The sequence below is a fragment of the Clupea harengus genome, chromosome 17 (genome assembly GCF_900700415.2).
Source record: "Clupea harengus chromosome 17, Ch_v2.0.2, whole genome shotgun sequence".
Lineage (NCBI taxonomy): Eukaryota > Metazoa > Chordata > Actinopteri > Clupeiformes > Clupeidae > Clupea > Clupea harengus.
The window spans coordinates 15,228,354-15,244,417 of record NC_045168.1 but is presented as its reverse complement, the minus strand read 5'-3'; the positions used below and the strand labels follow the sequence as shown (position 1 = coordinate 15,244,417).

The window sequence follows — 16,064 nt, the reverse complement described above, 5'->3', positions numbered from 1 at the left end:
CTGCCCTAATGGCTGGATCCAAGATGGCCTCCTCCCTCTGATCAGTGGCCTGATGGCTGGCGGTTTAGGTCTAAATGAGAAGCATGTGCAGGCGGCTGGCCGAGGTCTCTGTGGGAGCTCTGGTGTAGGGAAAGGCTGTGGTTTCTCATCTGTCTCGCCAAGGCTGCTGTGTGTGTGTGTGTGTGTGTGTGTGTGTGTGTGTGTGTGTGTGTGTGTGTGTGTGTGTGTGTGTGTGTGTGTGTGTGTGTGTGTGTGTGTGTGTGTGTGTGTGTGTGTGAGAGAGATGGAAGCAGAGCTTGTTACTTTTCTCCCATAGGGATGTTTTATTCCCCCACAAGTGGTTGAAGTGTCCTATTCTTCTTCATTCTCTCTTTAATAATGAAGTCCCTATTAATCCGTTTCTCTCTCTCTCTCTCTGTCTCTCTCTCTCTCTCTCTCCCTCTCCCTCTCCCTCTCTCTCTCTCTCAGCCCACAGGTTTACTGGCGTACCTGGACAGCTCAGACCCCGTGCCGGAGAAAGACGTTGATCGTATGCACATCCGCGATAACGTGAAAATAGCCACGGTAGCCATTTCATTTCGTCATGCTCATACAAAATAAATATAACCAGAGCTGGGTGTCTTAGTTTCTATGGCCTTATGTGTGTGTTTGTCATCTGCAGGACCAGTACGGGCGCAACAAGGTGCCCGATTGGCAGAGGGTGGCTGGCAAAGCTGCTAAAGAGGTGGAGAAGTTTGCCAAGGAGAAGGCTGACATTGTGCTCATGCACTGGAGGGACAAGATGGGCATCGCTCAGAAAGAGGTGAGCGTCCCTTCACCCCTCCATTTCAGAATGTCTCCTCATCCCTCGCTTTTGTTGCCTGCCGACAGCAGCCACTCTATGCGCTCGGAGCATGTGGCATCAGCCTCTTCAACAGCTGTGCTCCTGCGATCTCTGCTGGTTGCCAGGGGTACTGCACTGCACTGCACTGCCCTGTCCTCATGCTGATGAGCTGCTTTGAGAGTTTGCTGTTTTTTATTTTTTATTTTTTGCAAGCAGCTTCTCCACACGACTGCTCTGGGTTGGCTTTCATCTGAGAGATGCTTTCTGGGAGTGCAGAGCATATTAACAAGGCCTCTGATGCATGTGTGTATGCATACCTGTGGTTGTGTGTATGGGACTGAGGGCCTCTCTCAAGACTGATGCTTGCTGTGTGCTTGTCTGAGAGGCTTCCTTTGAAAGCCGCCCGATGCCCTGCTGTTGGGGTGAGGGTGTCTGGCCTCGCAATGCCTAAATCCTCTTTTCTTTTCTCGGCGTATTCAGCTTAAACGTCTGCATTTGGTCCTGAAGTCTGGTTTGCCCAAGTCTTTTCCAATAATATATTCAGCAGATGAATTGTCCAGACCTACTGAATTGCAGTCATCACATGTGTTCATAGGTGCATTTATGAGGAGAGGTCCTGTGCTTAGAGTGTTGGATCAGCATTGTAATCAGATTAATTCTGCGGAAACATTTGTACAGTTAGCGACACATATAGTCATGCAACACAGTGATCTAAGTGATATCTAGGGTTTATTGTTTCATATGCACGCTTTGTCAATCAGTAAGACAGTCGGTCAGTTATTAGTAATTGATAACGCTGATCAATCCATAAAAGTAGTAAATGACCACTGCAGCATTGTCTCGTGTGTGTGTGTGTGTGTGTGAGAGCATGCCGTTGCAGTGCTACCAGACGTGCGTGTGTGTGTTCTCACCAGCTGTCTGCCACAGACACCCGCCCTGCTGGTGGGGATTAAAGATAAGCTGGCGTGTGCTCGGTTAAGGGAGTTAATGCACTGTCAGAGCAATGGGAATAAAATGTAATATTGTGACACGGTTTGCTATTTAAGTGACAGAGAGCTTGGATTTAGAGTCACTGCCAAGCCAATTTAAACCAATCGCCACGTTGTTAAATTAACTTAGTTAGGAGGGACATATTAAGGATGAGATCGCACACGTGAAAATTGGACATAATGGGTGCTTGTCTTGTGCGCTGACAATCTGTGAAATGGTCAAGACTCCGTGGGGGAAGGGGGGGGTGTTTGTGTGTGTTTCTGTGTGAACTTGTGCAATCTTCTGATCTCCAATGAGCAACAGTTCTTGTGATTTTTCTTTCTGCCTTTTTTACGCCATCAAATTCACCACAGATTCATGCCAATATGTGCTATTTCACGCTAATGCAACCCGCCACAGAAATGCCCTTTTTCTCAGGGAAAAATCAGGGGAAAATCAGTTTAGTATTTCATTGTGTTGCGATTATAAATCTGACTTGTTTGTGTTTTTGAGTGAGTTCGTCTCCACTACTCGTGACTCTCCACACTACCCTGTTCAAGATCAGCATGGTTGTCTGACCACAGGACCAATAACCTCTCTGTGTTGTCTTTGCCCCCGCCCCCTCTCCCACCTCCCCTTTCTCCCATTTGTGGTTTCTGCTGTCAATCAATGCAGCAGGACAGGAATAACCTGGTGAGTAATGAGAAAAAGTGTTAATCTGACCAATCAAGAGTCCTCCTCTCTTTACTATCACACGCCTTTCCCCTCTCTAAACATCACACTTGTGTAGATGTCATGTAACACAGGGTTTGGGGTGCCATATTAGTGTGCGTGTGTTTGTGTGTTTATGTTGTGTGGGTGTGTCATTGCCATTTACCGTCAATAAAAAAATCCTCAACAGTCTGTATTTCATTGTTAGTAAATTTTAACGTTAAATGTAGTGGTTGTGTTTTGATGATGAGTGCATCAATTTGCCCATCCAGGTTGAGAACCTTGCCTTTGTCTGATGTTGTTTTATTTATTTATGTTGGTGCTTGTGTTGGTGTCCCCTTCTGTGGTGTTTCTGTGTGTGTCCTGGTGTTTTTAAATGGTTGCCACTCCCTCCTTAGTCTCACGTTGAAAACCTTTTCCAGTAGCATGTAGGTTTTTTGACCCACTGGACCAGTTTGGAAATGTGCACCTCCAAAGCTTAAGTCATGTGAATGTTTGATTTGTCCCGCAGAACCCCAACCAAAAACCAGTCATCCTCCGGAAGAGAAGGCAGAGGATCAAGATCGAATCCAACTGGGAGCTCTTCTACTACAGGTGCTCTTTCCAAATGTCTTCCTGTTTTTGAAGCCCTCTTTAATCAAACTGTCTATTTCTGGCTCTCCTTTCGTCACGCTCACCCACTTCCTGGCGTTTGCCCTGTTGCCCTCTGTACTGCCCTGCCCTGCCCTGCTCCAGGTTTCAGAACGACCACGCCCGCCCCAACCTCATCTGGAACTTGAAGACGCGTGAGGAGCTGCGGGACGCCCTGGAGGGCGAGATGCGTGCCTTCGGCGTGGACCGTGAGCTGGGCAACGCCAGCGTCATCTCCTGGAACCATCAGGAGTTTGAGGTCAGTGAGGACGGTGCGGCGCCGTTAGCTTAGCTTAGCTAGGCCTGTATAGACGCTTACAGCGTTAATGAGGACCTCCATTTGGTTAATGGCTTTAGAAGATGTGTGTAATGAGATCAGTAAGATATTATATTTACGTAGTGCTCTTATCTGCAAATAACATGAATTGATCAACCATGTGAAGCATTAACAGTCATGCAGTGCACTATAGATTCTAAAAGTGTGTGTGTGTGTGTGTTCAGGTGAAGTACGAGTGCCTTTCGGATGAGATACGGATCGGTGATTACTACCTACGGCTACTCTTGGAGGAGGATGAGAATGAGGAGAGTGGGGCCATCAAGAGATCGTAAGCATTTCCTCTAGGACTCATCTTATTCCTGCTCTAAGGAACCCCATTTCCTGTAGGACTCATCTTATTCCTGTTCAAAGGAACCCCATTTCCTGTAGGACTCATCTTAATCCTGCTCAAAGGAACCCCATTTCCTCTAGGACTCATCTTATTCCTGCTCTAAGGAACCCCATTTCCTCTAGGACTCATCTTATTCCTGCTCTAAGGAACCCCATTTCCTCTAGGACTCATCGTATTCCTGCTCTAAGGAACCCCATTTCCTCTAGGACTCATCTTATTCCTGTTCAAAGGAACCCCATTTCCTCTAGGACTCATCTTATTCCTGCTCAAAGGAACCCCATTTCCTGTAGGACTCATCTTATTCCTGCTCTAAGGAACCCCATTTCCTCTAGGACTCATCTTATTCCTGCTCTAAGGAAGCCACACAGATCTGTTCATTCATAAGAGATGATGTGTGATTCAGAACATCACAGAGTTCTCTTAGCAATTAGTTTGAAAGAAGCCTCATTAAATGCCTAGTGTGTTACCACTCCGCACCCTTTAAGCCATTATGCTTGGCACGTTGAGTTGGAATATCACATTTACATGCATGGAATAATTTGTGTATATACTTAATTTGAAGATAACAAGTCATTACGATAGAATACTGTGTTGTGTCCTCGTTATCATGCATGAGCTGAAGAGTAACAGAGAAAATACCGAAAGGTAAACGGGCAAAAGTGTGGCTGTATTTCGCACAAAAAGATTCAAACATCGCGACGTGCAGCAAATGCAACAAAACAATTGCGTGAAAAGAGGGGAGAGAAGGCAAGAGTCAACGGCAGATCAGCAACCGAAGACTGAAAAATAAACGGAGATGACGGCAAAACTAATGCTCATTATATTCATACTGAAGCGTAGACTCCTAAGTTTGTTTGTTTGTTTGTTTCTTTCTTTAATTAACACTCTCTCTCTTGTGCTCTCTCTCCCTCCTCAGGTATGAGTTCTTCAATGAACTTTACCACCGTTTTCTGCTGACACCCAAAGTCACCATGAAGTGCCTGTGTCTGCAGGCCCTGACCATAGTCTACGGCAAATGCTGTGAGGAGATTGGACCGTTCACTGACACCAAATATATTGTGGGCATGCTGGACCGGGTAAGTACCTCAAACCGTATGGCAACAATGTTAGTTCCTTGTTTATATTTACGTCAGTTCTTTGTCTATATACTGAACACTGTGTTACACTATTACAGACTAATATATAGTATACTAGTATAAATGTAAAATCTCAGACTCAAGTCTTGCTCTCTCATTTCTCAACAGTGTACTGATAAACTGGAAAGAGACAGGCTTATCCTGTTCCTCAACAAACTTATTCTGAACAAGGTGAGGATGATGAACACACACACACACACACACACACACACACACACACACAGTCTCGCACACTTGCACACTTCTCTGCTCTCTTCATCACTTCTGTTTCCCTTCTGCCAGAAAAATGTGAAGGAGGTGATGGACTCCAACGGTGTGCGGATCCTGGTGGACCTGCTTACCCTCGCACACCTGCACACTAGCCGAGCCACTGTGCCCCTGCAGGTGTGTGCGTGCGTGCGTGCGTGCGTGCGTGTGTGTGTGTGTGTGTGCGTGTGTATGTATGTCTTTGTGTGTGCGTGAGAGTCCATATATGTCAGATGTTTGCTTCGATATTTGCTTGTCTTTGTTGTTTTTTTGTTCCTTCAGTGCTTGTGTGAGTGTCTTTTATGTGCTTACCAGTGTGTTTGTGTGTGTGTCCTGTCAGAGTAACGTCATTGAAGCTGCTCCAGACATGAAGAGAGAGAGTGAGAAGGAATGGTACTTTGGGAATGCAGACAAAGAAAGGAGAGGTCCTTTCAGCTTTGAAGAAGTAGGCACACACACACACACACACACACACACTCGCCAACTTCACCAACATCCAAGACAATTTTCCATTAGTACCTTTGAAGCCCATAATGATTTTTGTAAAGCTTACAGCCAATGAAAATTTCAAATTCACAATGTTATGTCCATGTAACTCTTCTTCTTATCTCTGTAAAATACTAATGGTGTTGTTCCTCCACCTGCCTCATTAGATGCAGGAGTTCTGGAACACGGGCACGCTGACGGCGAAGACGCGGTGCTGGGCGCAGGGCATGGACGGCTGGCGCCCCCTGCAGGCCATCCCACAACTGAAGTGGTGCCTGCTGGCCACGGGGCAGGCCGTCATGAACGAGACCGACCTGGCCACGCTCATCCTCAACATGCTCATCACCATGTGCTCCTACTACCCCAGCAGGTACATCACTCACACACACACACACACACACACACACACACACACACACACACACACACACACACACCCACAGACACACACAGTGGCGTAACGTAGTAACGACGGCCCCAGGTGCAAGATATTATGACGGGCCACCCTAGTGAACGCAAAAAAAAAAAAATGTTTAAAAAATCGTAGCGTTCCCTACTTCCACAACCGCGTCGAAAAAACCCGCTAATCAAAGGTGTTTGTTATCGATATAAATAGTGTTTAATTAATCAACCTTACTTATTTTTAAGCGATGGGTGTGTACACAATGAACTAAGTCTTGTTTGACTCTCAGCAGGAACATTTCTTACCGTAAAAATAGTTAGAAAGTAATAATAATAGCGACCACTATTTACCCAACTTGTAGCCTAGTAATCCTGCCCTACCATAATGTATGTAGGCTATAACTTGTCTTGAAATGCATATCTATCACAATAGCCGTAAGTTACCTGTTGCATGGTTGCTGACAGACCACTGAGGGCAGAAGCAGCGATGCTGATCCCTGCTGACTCCGTGGGCTCGCGACTAGTTGACGCCGGGCTAGTTAAAAAGTCGAATTGGTATAGCGTATTGTATGGTCATATGATCAAATAGAGACTTGACAGGGGGGGGCCCGTTGAGCGACGCGTGTAAATCTTTGGGCCCGGCTACGGGCCCCGACCCCCCACGGGCCCAGGTGCAGCCGCACCTGCTGCACCGCCTATAGTTACGCCCCAGGACACACATAAATACATACAAGTATGCCCAGTGAGGTCATCATGTATGAAATGGACCCTGTGTCATTACCCCTCTCCCGCCCTTTGTAGGGACCAGGATAACGCCATCATCAGGCCGTTGCCCAGAGTCAAGCGCCTGATCACCGACAACACCTGCCTGCCTCACATCGTACAGGTGAACATCAGTACACCCATACACCTCATTGCAGTGCAGTACAGTGCAGTTTAAGTTCAAAGCTTTTGCAACATTAGACATGAGTATACGGACAAGCCTCTTTGGAGAGGAAAAAGAAGGACAAGGAAGCCTGTACATGACCTGGATGTCTTTTGTCTGCCTGCTAAAAGCTTGTTGAAGCATTGTCTGGTGTGTTCATTGTTGTAGTGTCTTGTTCTCATGCCAAGTCTTTCCCCTCATATCTGTGCAGCTGCTGATCACCTTTGACCCCATCCTGGTGGAGAAGGTGGCCAACCTGATGTACCTGGTGATGCAGGACAACCCCAACCTGCAGAGGTTCTACCTCACGGGCGTCTTCTTCTTCATCATGATGTACACCGGCTCCAACGTGCTGCCCGTGGCCAGGTTGGCATGAACCCTCACATGCCCTCATACAAATGCACTCGCGTCTCCCTGGGTTACACATGCGCCCACATGCAGGTCATCCACCTCACATGCGTACACTTCCTTCTCTAGCGTATGCAAGTCCTCGCGCTCCTTTAGACCTGCAACCTCATATTGCTCATGCCTGTCAGACCTCGTGTTGGTCATGTACACACAAGCCTGTCAGATCTCATGTTGTTCATGTACACACATGCCTGTCAGACCTGCAACCTCATGTTGCTCATGTACACACATGTACTGTCAGACCGGCAACACACCCACCCCTTAGACACACAGTTCTTTCTCGAGCTCATAAGAGGTAAATGAGATTAACATGATGCAGTTATATCCACATGCTGTGTGGTGAGAGCATGCGTTGTTCGTGAGGTCTTGTTTGACCTTCTTGTCTCTGAACCTCCTCTCACCTCTCTGACAGGTTCCTAAAGTACACACACCTGAAGCAGGCCTTCAAGTCAGAAGAGGTGAGTTGTCAGTCTCCCCCATCCATCTGACCTTCACATGTCTGTCTGACCTTTGACCCTGACGGTGACCTTTGACCTGTTGCCCTGCAGGCTAAGGGTCAGGACATAGTGCAGCGCAGTGTGCTGGGCCCAGTGCTTCCTGAGGCCATGGTGTGCTACCTGGAGAACTACGAGCCTGAGCGCTTCTCGGAAATCTTCCTGGGGGAGTTTGACACCCCTGAGGCCATCTGGAGCAGTGAGATGAGGTGTGTGTGTGTGTCAATGTGTCAAAAGACCTTCTTGTATTAGACTTTAAATGACCATGTAATCCCTAATGGTAGATGACTAAGTCATTTTAGGTTTCAATGTCATGAGCATTTAATGTATCATTTTATTGCCACCTGCTTCTTACCTTCTTACATATGCTCTGTCTGTCTGTCTGTCTGTCTGTCTGTCTGTCTGTCTGTGTGTCTTTATGCCGTTTAGGCGGATGATGATTGAGAAGATCGCTGCACACCTAGCTGACTTCAGCCCTCGTCTCCAGAGCAACACGCGGGCGCTGTACCAGTACTGCCCCATCCCCGTGGTCAGCTACCCTCAGCTGGACTACGAGCTCTTCTGCAACATCTACTACCTCAAGCACCTGTGCGACGCCACACGCTTCCCCAACTGGCCCATAAGAGAACCCGTACGGAGCTTTTATATGTATTTGTGTGTGTGTGTGTGTGTGAGAGGGGGGCATAAGGGCCCTTTGTTTGAATGGCGAAGAGAAACGATACAGATCCATGTAATGGATGGTTTTGATGTGAGTGAATACTATGTACTCTTTGTTTTGAAGTAATCCTTTGTGTGTGTGTGTGTGTGTGTGTGTGTGTGTGTGTGGCCTGTCCTCTGCAGGTGAAGCTACTGAAAGACACGCTGGAGGCCTGGAAGAAGGAGGTGGAGAAGAAGCCCCCCTCCATGTCTGTGGACGACGCCTACGAGGTGCTCAACCTGCCCAAAGGACAGGGCCAGTGAGTAAACACACACACACACATGCACATGTATGTCTCTGTACACACACACACACACCAACTTTATTCTTCTCTCACTCTTCACACCATTCTCTTCACACACTCTTTATTGAAGCCCACATAGCTCTCATTCTCCTGTCACACACTGCTTTAATCTTAACGATGTCCACACATGTCGTCTGTCTCCCCTCAGGCACGAGGAGAGTAAAGTCAGGAAGGCCTACTTCCGCCTGGCTCAGAAATACCATCCAGACAAGAACCCAGAGGGCAGGGTAAGTGTCCTACTGTGTGTGTGTGTGTGTGTGGGGGGGGGGGGGGGGGGGGGTTGGGGGGTGTGTTTGCCCATGTCTTTAGTATAACTTCTGCGTGTCTTGTACATGTGCGTATATGCATTAACTCTTCTGTCCCCCGTGCTCTTTGTGTGTGTGTGTGTGTGTGTGTGTGTTTATCTGTTTTGTGATTTATTTTATTTATTTGACCCCACACAGCTATTCTAAAGTAGGATAAACTATTCTCACGGGCTGCTCTTGTGTTCAGGACATGTTTGAGAAAGTGAATAAGGCCTACGAGTTCCTCTGCTCCAAGTCGGCACGAATCGTGGATGGACCTGACCCCGAGAACATCATCCTTATCCTCAAAGCCCAGAGCATTCTCTTTAACAGGCATCGCCAAGGTGTGACACCACCCTTCTCCCCCTCTCCTCTCCCTGCTCAATCTGGATGCACTAGGCTCTTCCATACCTGTTGTGTTGCAGAGTTGGGCAGCTCACAATTAAGCAGTATGACATGAGTGAGAGTGTGGTTGGTAAAGGATATGCCCATGGCTGTTGAAAGAGTTTTAAAAAGATGTTGTTAGTAGGTGTAGTGGATTGATATTCAACTTGTTGTATTAGGCTATGAGCTATATGTTGGTGAGAGGTTATTGTTAATTATTGTGATTGCAGCTGTAGAGGGGAAAGTTAGCTTTACCCATTTGAATGAGGTCTTACTCAGTTACTCTACATTTTGTGTGTTCTGGTAGAACTGGAGCCCTACAAGTATGCCGGCTACCCCATGCTGATCAAGACCATTACCATGGAGACGGGTGACAATCAGCTGTTTTCCAAGACCTCACCCTTGTTGCCGGCGGCAGCAGAGCTGGCATTCCACACGGTCAACTGCTCCGCCCTCAATGCCGAAGAGCTGCGCCGCGAGAGTGGCATTGAGGTAAAGTATTCATGGTAGCGGTGAAAGGGAATATTGTTTACCTTCTGAATATTTAATGAGCTAACCTCAACACTCATATCAATCTTATAAAAGACTAACAGCCGCACAAAGCATAATGCAACTTAAAGCATCTTTCTTTTTTCCTTCCCTGGGCAGGTTCTGTTAGAGGCGCTGTCTCGTTGTGTTACCGTGCTGACCGCCTCGAGCAAGCCTGATGACATGGCCGTTCAGGTACTGAAGGAGCCACTGGCTTTAACATCTGACACTGGATCAGTTCTACACAGAGCCTAGAGCTGCTCTTGAGTCAGTATTGTAAAGTGTGTATGTGTGTGTTCGTCAGGTGTGCGGGCACATCTGTAGGTGCTACAGTGTGGCGGCTCAGTTTGAGGAGTGTCGGGAGAAGATCATCGAGCTTCCCAACATCATTAGGGACGTCTGCCACATGCTGTTCTATGGCAAGGTACACTGAATAAACAGCTACGGCACCAATAAAGTGATAATGATGACCTCTGTTCTCTGCTCATTTATACCTCCATATTCTTTTTCTTTTCTTCCCCGTCTGTCTTTCTCTCTCCTCAGGGTCTGCCCCGGCTGGCCTCTCTGGCGGTGCAGTGCGTCAGCTCGTTTGCCGTGGACTTCTTCCTGCAGACGCACCTGTACCACGCCGGCGTGCTGTGGCACCTGCTGCCTCCGCTCTTCAACTACGACTACACGCTGGAGGAGAGCGGCGTGCAGGCAGACCAGGACACCAACCAGCAGGAGGTGGCCAATAGCCTGGCCAAGCTCAGCCTGGTGGGCCTGGCCCGCCTCGGGGGCTTCGGCAGCATGGCGGGGGGCCACGAGGAGGGCACCGGGGGACAGCCCAACGGTCTGGACGGCCCGGGAGGAACGCCGCCAGAGAACCCCACCATCAGAAAGAGCCTGGCGGCCATGCTGACGCCCTACATTGCCAACAAGCTGGCCACTGGAGCTCCAGCAGAGGTGAGGAGAGAGATGGAGAGAGGAGAGGAGAGGAGAGGAGAGGAGAGGGAGAGAGGAGAGAGGAGAGAGGAGAGAGGAGAGAGGAGAGAGGAGAGAGGAGAGAGGGAGAGGGAGAGGGAGAGAGAGGACAGGACAGGACAGGACAGGACAAGAGAGATGGACATACTCAGTGTTTGTTTTCTGCAGACACACCAGTACAACACTAGGGTTGGGTACCGAGAACCGGTACCAATATGGAACCGGTTCCAATACAACCGGTACCTACCCGGACCAAAATGCAACGCAGATTTTGGTGCTTCATTTCGGTGCCTGAGCCAATTGAACACGGTCGCTAGGCAGATTCCGTGGGGCACATGTAAAACTGCCCCAGCTCCCAATGTAAACTTTGTCCTGTGTCGCTCACGCTCATTGGTGTTTTCATAGCAACATTCTTATGACGGTGAAGAGCAGGCAGCATTTCACAGAGCAAGCACAAACAGAACTAGCCATCAACCTTTTAACAGAGAAAATACCGAAAGGTAAACGGTCAAAAGTGTGGCTGTATTTCGCACAAAAAGATTAAAACATTGCGACGTGCAGCAAATGCAACAAAACAATTGCGTGAAAAGAGGGGAGAGAAGGCAAGAGTCAACGGCAGATCAGCAACCGAAGACTGAAAAATAAACGGAGATGACAGCTAAACTTAACCTACGGTAGTCTCTTAAAGGGGCAGTACACATTTTCTCGTACTCAGTGTGTTCAAGTAGCAAGATTAACTATAAACACAGATAGAAAAGATAGGTATAAACAAATCATAAAATGGTGAAATGTAATGAAATAAATGCAAACAAAATAATACATTTTTGACTCCAAAGGCAAATATGCTCTTATTTTTGCAAAAGAAGTTTGAAGCTGTTTTTTGTATTTATTTATATTTATTTAAATATACTATAAACTGTTGTTTACAGTTAATATAATGTTCATAGTTTGAAGTTAGAAAGTTTGAAGCTGTAGTTGGAAGCCAAGTGTTTTTGTATGTATTTATATTGATAATATACTTTAAACAGTTAATATATTGTTCAATTTGAAGAAAAAAAATTGCCTTGGTAATAAAAAAAAGCCTTTCTTTAATGTCGTCAATCATCGCTTTGTGCTTTAAAAAAAAAAAAGTATCGGTTCAGGCACCATTTAGGCACCGGTATCGTTTTAAAAGTATCGGTTTAGAAAAAAAAAAAAAAAAAAAAAACGATACCCATCCCTATACAACACTGGCGAGATTTGATTTGTGCCATCGGGGGTCCCTTGAAGAATGACTTGAGTGCTTATGGTTTAGCACAGGAGTAGGAGGGGCTTATGGTTTAGCACAGGAGTAGGAGGGGCTTATGGTTTAGTACAGGAGTAGGAGGGTCTTATGGTTTAGCACAGGAGTAGGAGGGGCTTATGGTTTAGCACAGGAGTAGGAGGGTCTTATGGTTTAGCACAGGAGTAGGAGGGGCTTATGGTTTAGAACAGGAGTAGGAGGGGCTTATGGTTGAGCACAGGAGTAGGAGGGGCTTATGGTTTAGCACAGGAGTAGGAGTGTCTTATGGTTGAGCACAGGAGTAGGAGGGTCTTATGGTTTAGCACAGGAGTAGGAGTGTCTTATGGTTGAGCACAGGAGTAGGAGTGTTGCTACAGGCTACACCAATTCCCTGTGCTTCTGTGATGGAATAGCTTTCAGTAAAGATATCACATGTGTAGACACACTTACTCACTCAACTCGCTCATGTACACACACACACACACACACACACACACACACATATAAACACACACACACACACACAGACAAATTTGCAATCCGCACACATGAGGAATGTATCTTTAATGATCTCTCCCATGGTTGCGTTAGGTGCTGAAGCTGCTGAACAGTAACTCTGAGAACCCCTACCTGATCTGGAACAACGGAACACGTGCAGAACTGCTGGAGTTCCTGATGGATCAGCAGGAGAGCAACATCAAGAGGGTGAGAGACGGAGAACACACCCGTCACGCTGCCGCTCATTTACCCCGTCACACCCATCACGCTGATGCTCATTTACCCTGTCACACCCGTCACGCTGACGCTATTTTACCCTGTCACACGCATCACGCTCATTTACCCTGTCACACGCATCACGCTGACGCTCATTTACCCTGTCTGTCCATCAACCCTGTTGGTCTTTGTCCACCGTTTGGTCTTCGTCCATTCTTAATTGTGTTTGTGCTTCAGCACCAAGTGTCTCACATTCTGTGGTAACAGTCACACTGTTGCATCCATCGCAAAATTCAATTTACATTTACTTTTTTTTTTCTGCTGCAGGGCGAGTGTGACAAGAGCTTTGGTGCCGAGTTTGTGTTCGGTGATCACGGCAAAGAGCTGATCGTTGGGGAGATCTTTGTTCGTGTTTTCAACGAGCAGCCGACCTTCCCTCTGGAGGTGAGGGTTGTGCAGTCTGTGGCGCTATCAAGTGCCTGAGTAGTCCAGTATGATCTTATCTTTTTCTTCTCTGTTTGTTTGGCTAATGTAAACTATTTTAAGTTGATGCTTTTGCCGGGAGCCAAATTGAATGGCAGGACATCAACTTGACCTTGTTTCATTCTCCACCCATTACTTATTAGCTCATTAACTCGTTCCGAATGTTAATGACTTTGAAACGCATAAGTAGTATAACTTGTACATTATGAAATCAATTATTAACTACAAAGGAAGAAAGGAATTATTGATTGATTGTTCATTCACTCCAACCTGGTGTAACCCTGGCCTGTATGGTTCTCCCTCCTCTAGTACCCCAAGGCATTTGCGGCCAGCCTGCTGGACTACGTGGGCTCCCAGGCCCAGTACCTGCACACGCTGCTGGCCATGACCCAGGCCAGCAAGGTGGAGTCGCAGCAGCACGCTCAGAGGCTGCGCTGGGCCGAAATGGCCCTTGAGGCCCTCAGGAACGTCATCAAGAACAACCCTGGTGAGTGTCACCGCCACCACAACAGAATGGGATCTCTGGATCAGTCATTATGTTTAGTGGGGAATATTACAGTAATGGGAGCTGTTGTGTTGTCTTGTGTTTTCTGGGGGAGGTAGGAGCCTCACATGGACCTTATATTTACATGACATGACCTTACAACAGTGACAGGAGAAGGCTTAAGGCTGGTTGAAATCTTTCATGAAGTCAGGAACAGATTTGACAGAGGGGCTTATATCCTGTACTATAAGTACATTCAAGAGTAGTTGAGACTGGAAGGCAAGCAGTTTGAAGCGTGGTCTGACCTTGTGTTTGCCCTCCACACAGGCTCAGAGACCGAGTGCATCGGCCACTTCAAGCTGCTCTTCTCCCTGCTGCGAGTGCACGGGGCAGGCAAGGTGCAGCAGCTGGCGCTGGAGGTAGGCATTGATCTGCTCACACTGGGAATGACTGACTGTGGGCTCCACTGTGTGAGCAGTCTTTCAAATCTCATATCAGGCGTTTTTCATAAAGTAAACAGTCTGAATTTATTGTCAGAGTGTTCCTGTTTTCCTTATTAACCTTCTTCGGTATTTTTAAATCTTTGCACTGGCGTAGTTCAATCTGGCTAGTGTACTGCTCGGGAATGATCAAACACAAAGTGTGTAAGGTCTTAACTCATGCAGTCAGATGTCAATGCGTGTAAGGTCTTAACTCATGCTGTCAAATGTCAATGCGTGTAAGGTCTTAACTCATGATGTCAAATGTCACTGTGCTCATTGTTTTCCCCACCGAAGGTGATCAACACGGTAACCTCCAATCAGGACTGTGTCAGCAACATCGCAGAGTCGTTGGTTCTGTCCAACCTGCTTGTGCTGCTTCACTCCCTACCCTCCAGTAAGACCCATTTCTGTCTTTAGCATGCTAACTTCTGAAAGTGCTGTTGGACTGAGCTATGCTATATTAGCTATATTAGCTATGAAGCGTTTGTGTTTTCAGCATTTAAATCTACTTAGAGGTGTATCTGCTTGGTGTTATTTGATTTTCCTCTCTAGTTAAATCCACCCCCCCTCTCTCATCTTGCTTTGGGATGCCGGTCTTGACTTTGCCATTGTGGATGACTGGTGCTCTTCACTCATTAGTGTTACCATCCACAAGTAACAGTAGTATTCATTACTGTGATTCCATTTGTTTTCTAGGCAGACAGCTTGTCCTGGAAACCCTGTACGCCCTCACCTCCAACACCAAGATTGTCAAAGAGGCCATGGGCAAGGGTGAGCTCCCTCTCCTCTTCTCCCCTCTCCTCTCCCTTTGTTTCTCTCTTCCTCTCTTCCTTCTTTTTGTATTCACACTGTGCTCTTCTCTTCTCTCCTCAGGTGCGCTCATCTACCTGCTGGACCTCTTCTGTAACTCCACCCACCCACAGGTGCGCTCGCAGACGGCCGAGCTCTTCTCCAAGATGACCTCAGACAAGCTGGTGGGACCAAAGGTCAGTAAGGGCAGGACTGTACCAACGTCAGCAATGTTGTTGGGGGTGTTTGTGGGACTGTACCAACGTCAGCAATGTTGTTGGGGGTGTTTGTGGGACTGTACCAACGTCAGCAATGTTGTTGGGGGTGTTTGTGGGACTGTTTATCCACTGTTATTTCTGAAAGATTTTATGGTTGATGTCTAATGTACATCTTGTGAATTTCATGACTTTTACAACAAGACATCAACAAACACCTTTGTCCTGCAGTACCATGATCATGTTGTAGTGTAAGACTTGTATGAGCACTAAAACTACTTTAATTCTTCAGATTTTTACTTTTTCACGTGCTTCCTTCTTTCTTGTTTTTCTTTTCTCCCGCTCTCTTTGTCTTTCTCCCTCCCTCGTTCCCGTCTCAGGTGCGCCTGACTCTGATGCGGTTCCTGCCGGGGGTGTTCATGGACGCGATGCGGGACAACGCTGAGGCAGCCGTGCACATCTTTGAGGGGACACACGAGAATCCCGAGCTCATCTGGAATGACGGCTCACGCGAGACTGTCTCCACCACTATCAGAGAGATGATGCTTGAGTAAGACACACACACACACACACACACA

At 47.2% G+C, this 16,064-nt stretch overlaps 1 protein-coding gene across 10 annotated transcripts in view; it reads left to right on the top strand.

Annotated features, from left to right (window-relative positions):
• Positions 1 to 16,064, top strand: part of LOC105911989 (dnaJ homolog subfamily C member 13) — a 54,108-nt gene that overhangs the window by 29,212 nt on the left and 8,832 nt on the right. For 6 of the 10 annotated variants that reach the window (XM_042710203.1, XM_042710204.1, XM_042710197.1 and 3 more), the window contains 31 exons: positions 469 to 564; positions 662 to 802; positions 2,468 to 2,485; positions 3,015 to 3,097; positions 3,239 to 3,392; positions 3,635 to 3,738; positions 4,718 to 4,877; positions 5,046 to 5,108; positions 5,220 to 5,321; positions 5,524 to 5,628; positions 5,837 to 6,039; positions 6,873 to 6,957; positions 7,208 to 7,362; positions 7,817 to 7,862; positions 7,953 to 8,107; positions 8,328 to 8,529; positions 8,739 to 8,854; positions 9,048 to 9,126; positions 9,392 to 9,527; positions 9,875 to 10,059; positions 10,216 to 10,290; positions 10,400 to 10,519; positions 10,639 to 11,040; positions 12,911 to 13,024; positions 13,361 to 13,477; positions 13,826 to 14,003; positions 14,328 to 14,419; positions 14,777 to 14,876; positions 15,179 to 15,253; positions 15,356 to 15,468; positions 15,867 to 16,036. In XM_042710203.1, the coding sequence (XP_042566137.1) occupies positions 469 to 564; positions 662 to 802; positions 2,468 to 2,485; positions 3,015 to 3,097; positions 3,239 to 3,392; positions 3,635 to 3,738; positions 4,718 to 4,877; positions 5,046 to 5,108; positions 5,220 to 5,321; positions 5,524 to 5,628; positions 5,837 to 6,039; positions 6,873 to 6,957; positions 7,208 to 7,362; positions 7,817 to 7,862; positions 7,953 to 8,107; positions 8,328 to 8,529; positions 8,739 to 8,854; positions 9,048 to 9,126; positions 9,392 to 9,527; positions 9,875 to 10,059; positions 10,216 to 10,290; positions 10,400 to 10,519; positions 10,639 to 11,040; positions 12,911 to 13,024; positions 13,361 to 13,477; positions 13,826 to 14,003; positions 14,328 to 14,419; positions 14,777 to 14,876; positions 15,179 to 15,253; positions 15,356 to 15,468; positions 15,867 to 16,036 (3,944 nt within the window). The remainder of the gene's footprint in view (positions 1 to 468; positions 565 to 661; positions 803 to 2,467; positions 2,486 to 3,014; positions 3,098 to 3,238; positions 3,393 to 3,634; positions 3,739 to 4,717; positions 4,878 to 5,045; positions 5,109 to 5,219; positions 5,322 to 5,523; positions 5,629 to 5,836; positions 6,040 to 6,872; positions 6,958 to 7,207; positions 7,363 to 7,816; positions 7,863 to 7,952; positions 8,108 to 8,327; positions 8,530 to 8,738; positions 8,855 to 9,047; positions 9,127 to 9,391; positions 9,528 to 9,874; positions 10,060 to 10,215; positions 10,291 to 10,399; positions 10,520 to 10,638; positions 11,041 to 12,910; positions 13,025 to 13,360; positions 13,478 to 13,825; positions 14,004 to 14,327; positions 14,420 to 14,776; positions 14,877 to 15,178; positions 15,254 to 15,355; positions 15,469 to 15,866; positions 16,037 to 16,064) is intronic. The other 4 variants (XM_031583841.2, XM_042710198.1, XM_042710202.1 and 1 more) reach the window with 2 other exon arrangements.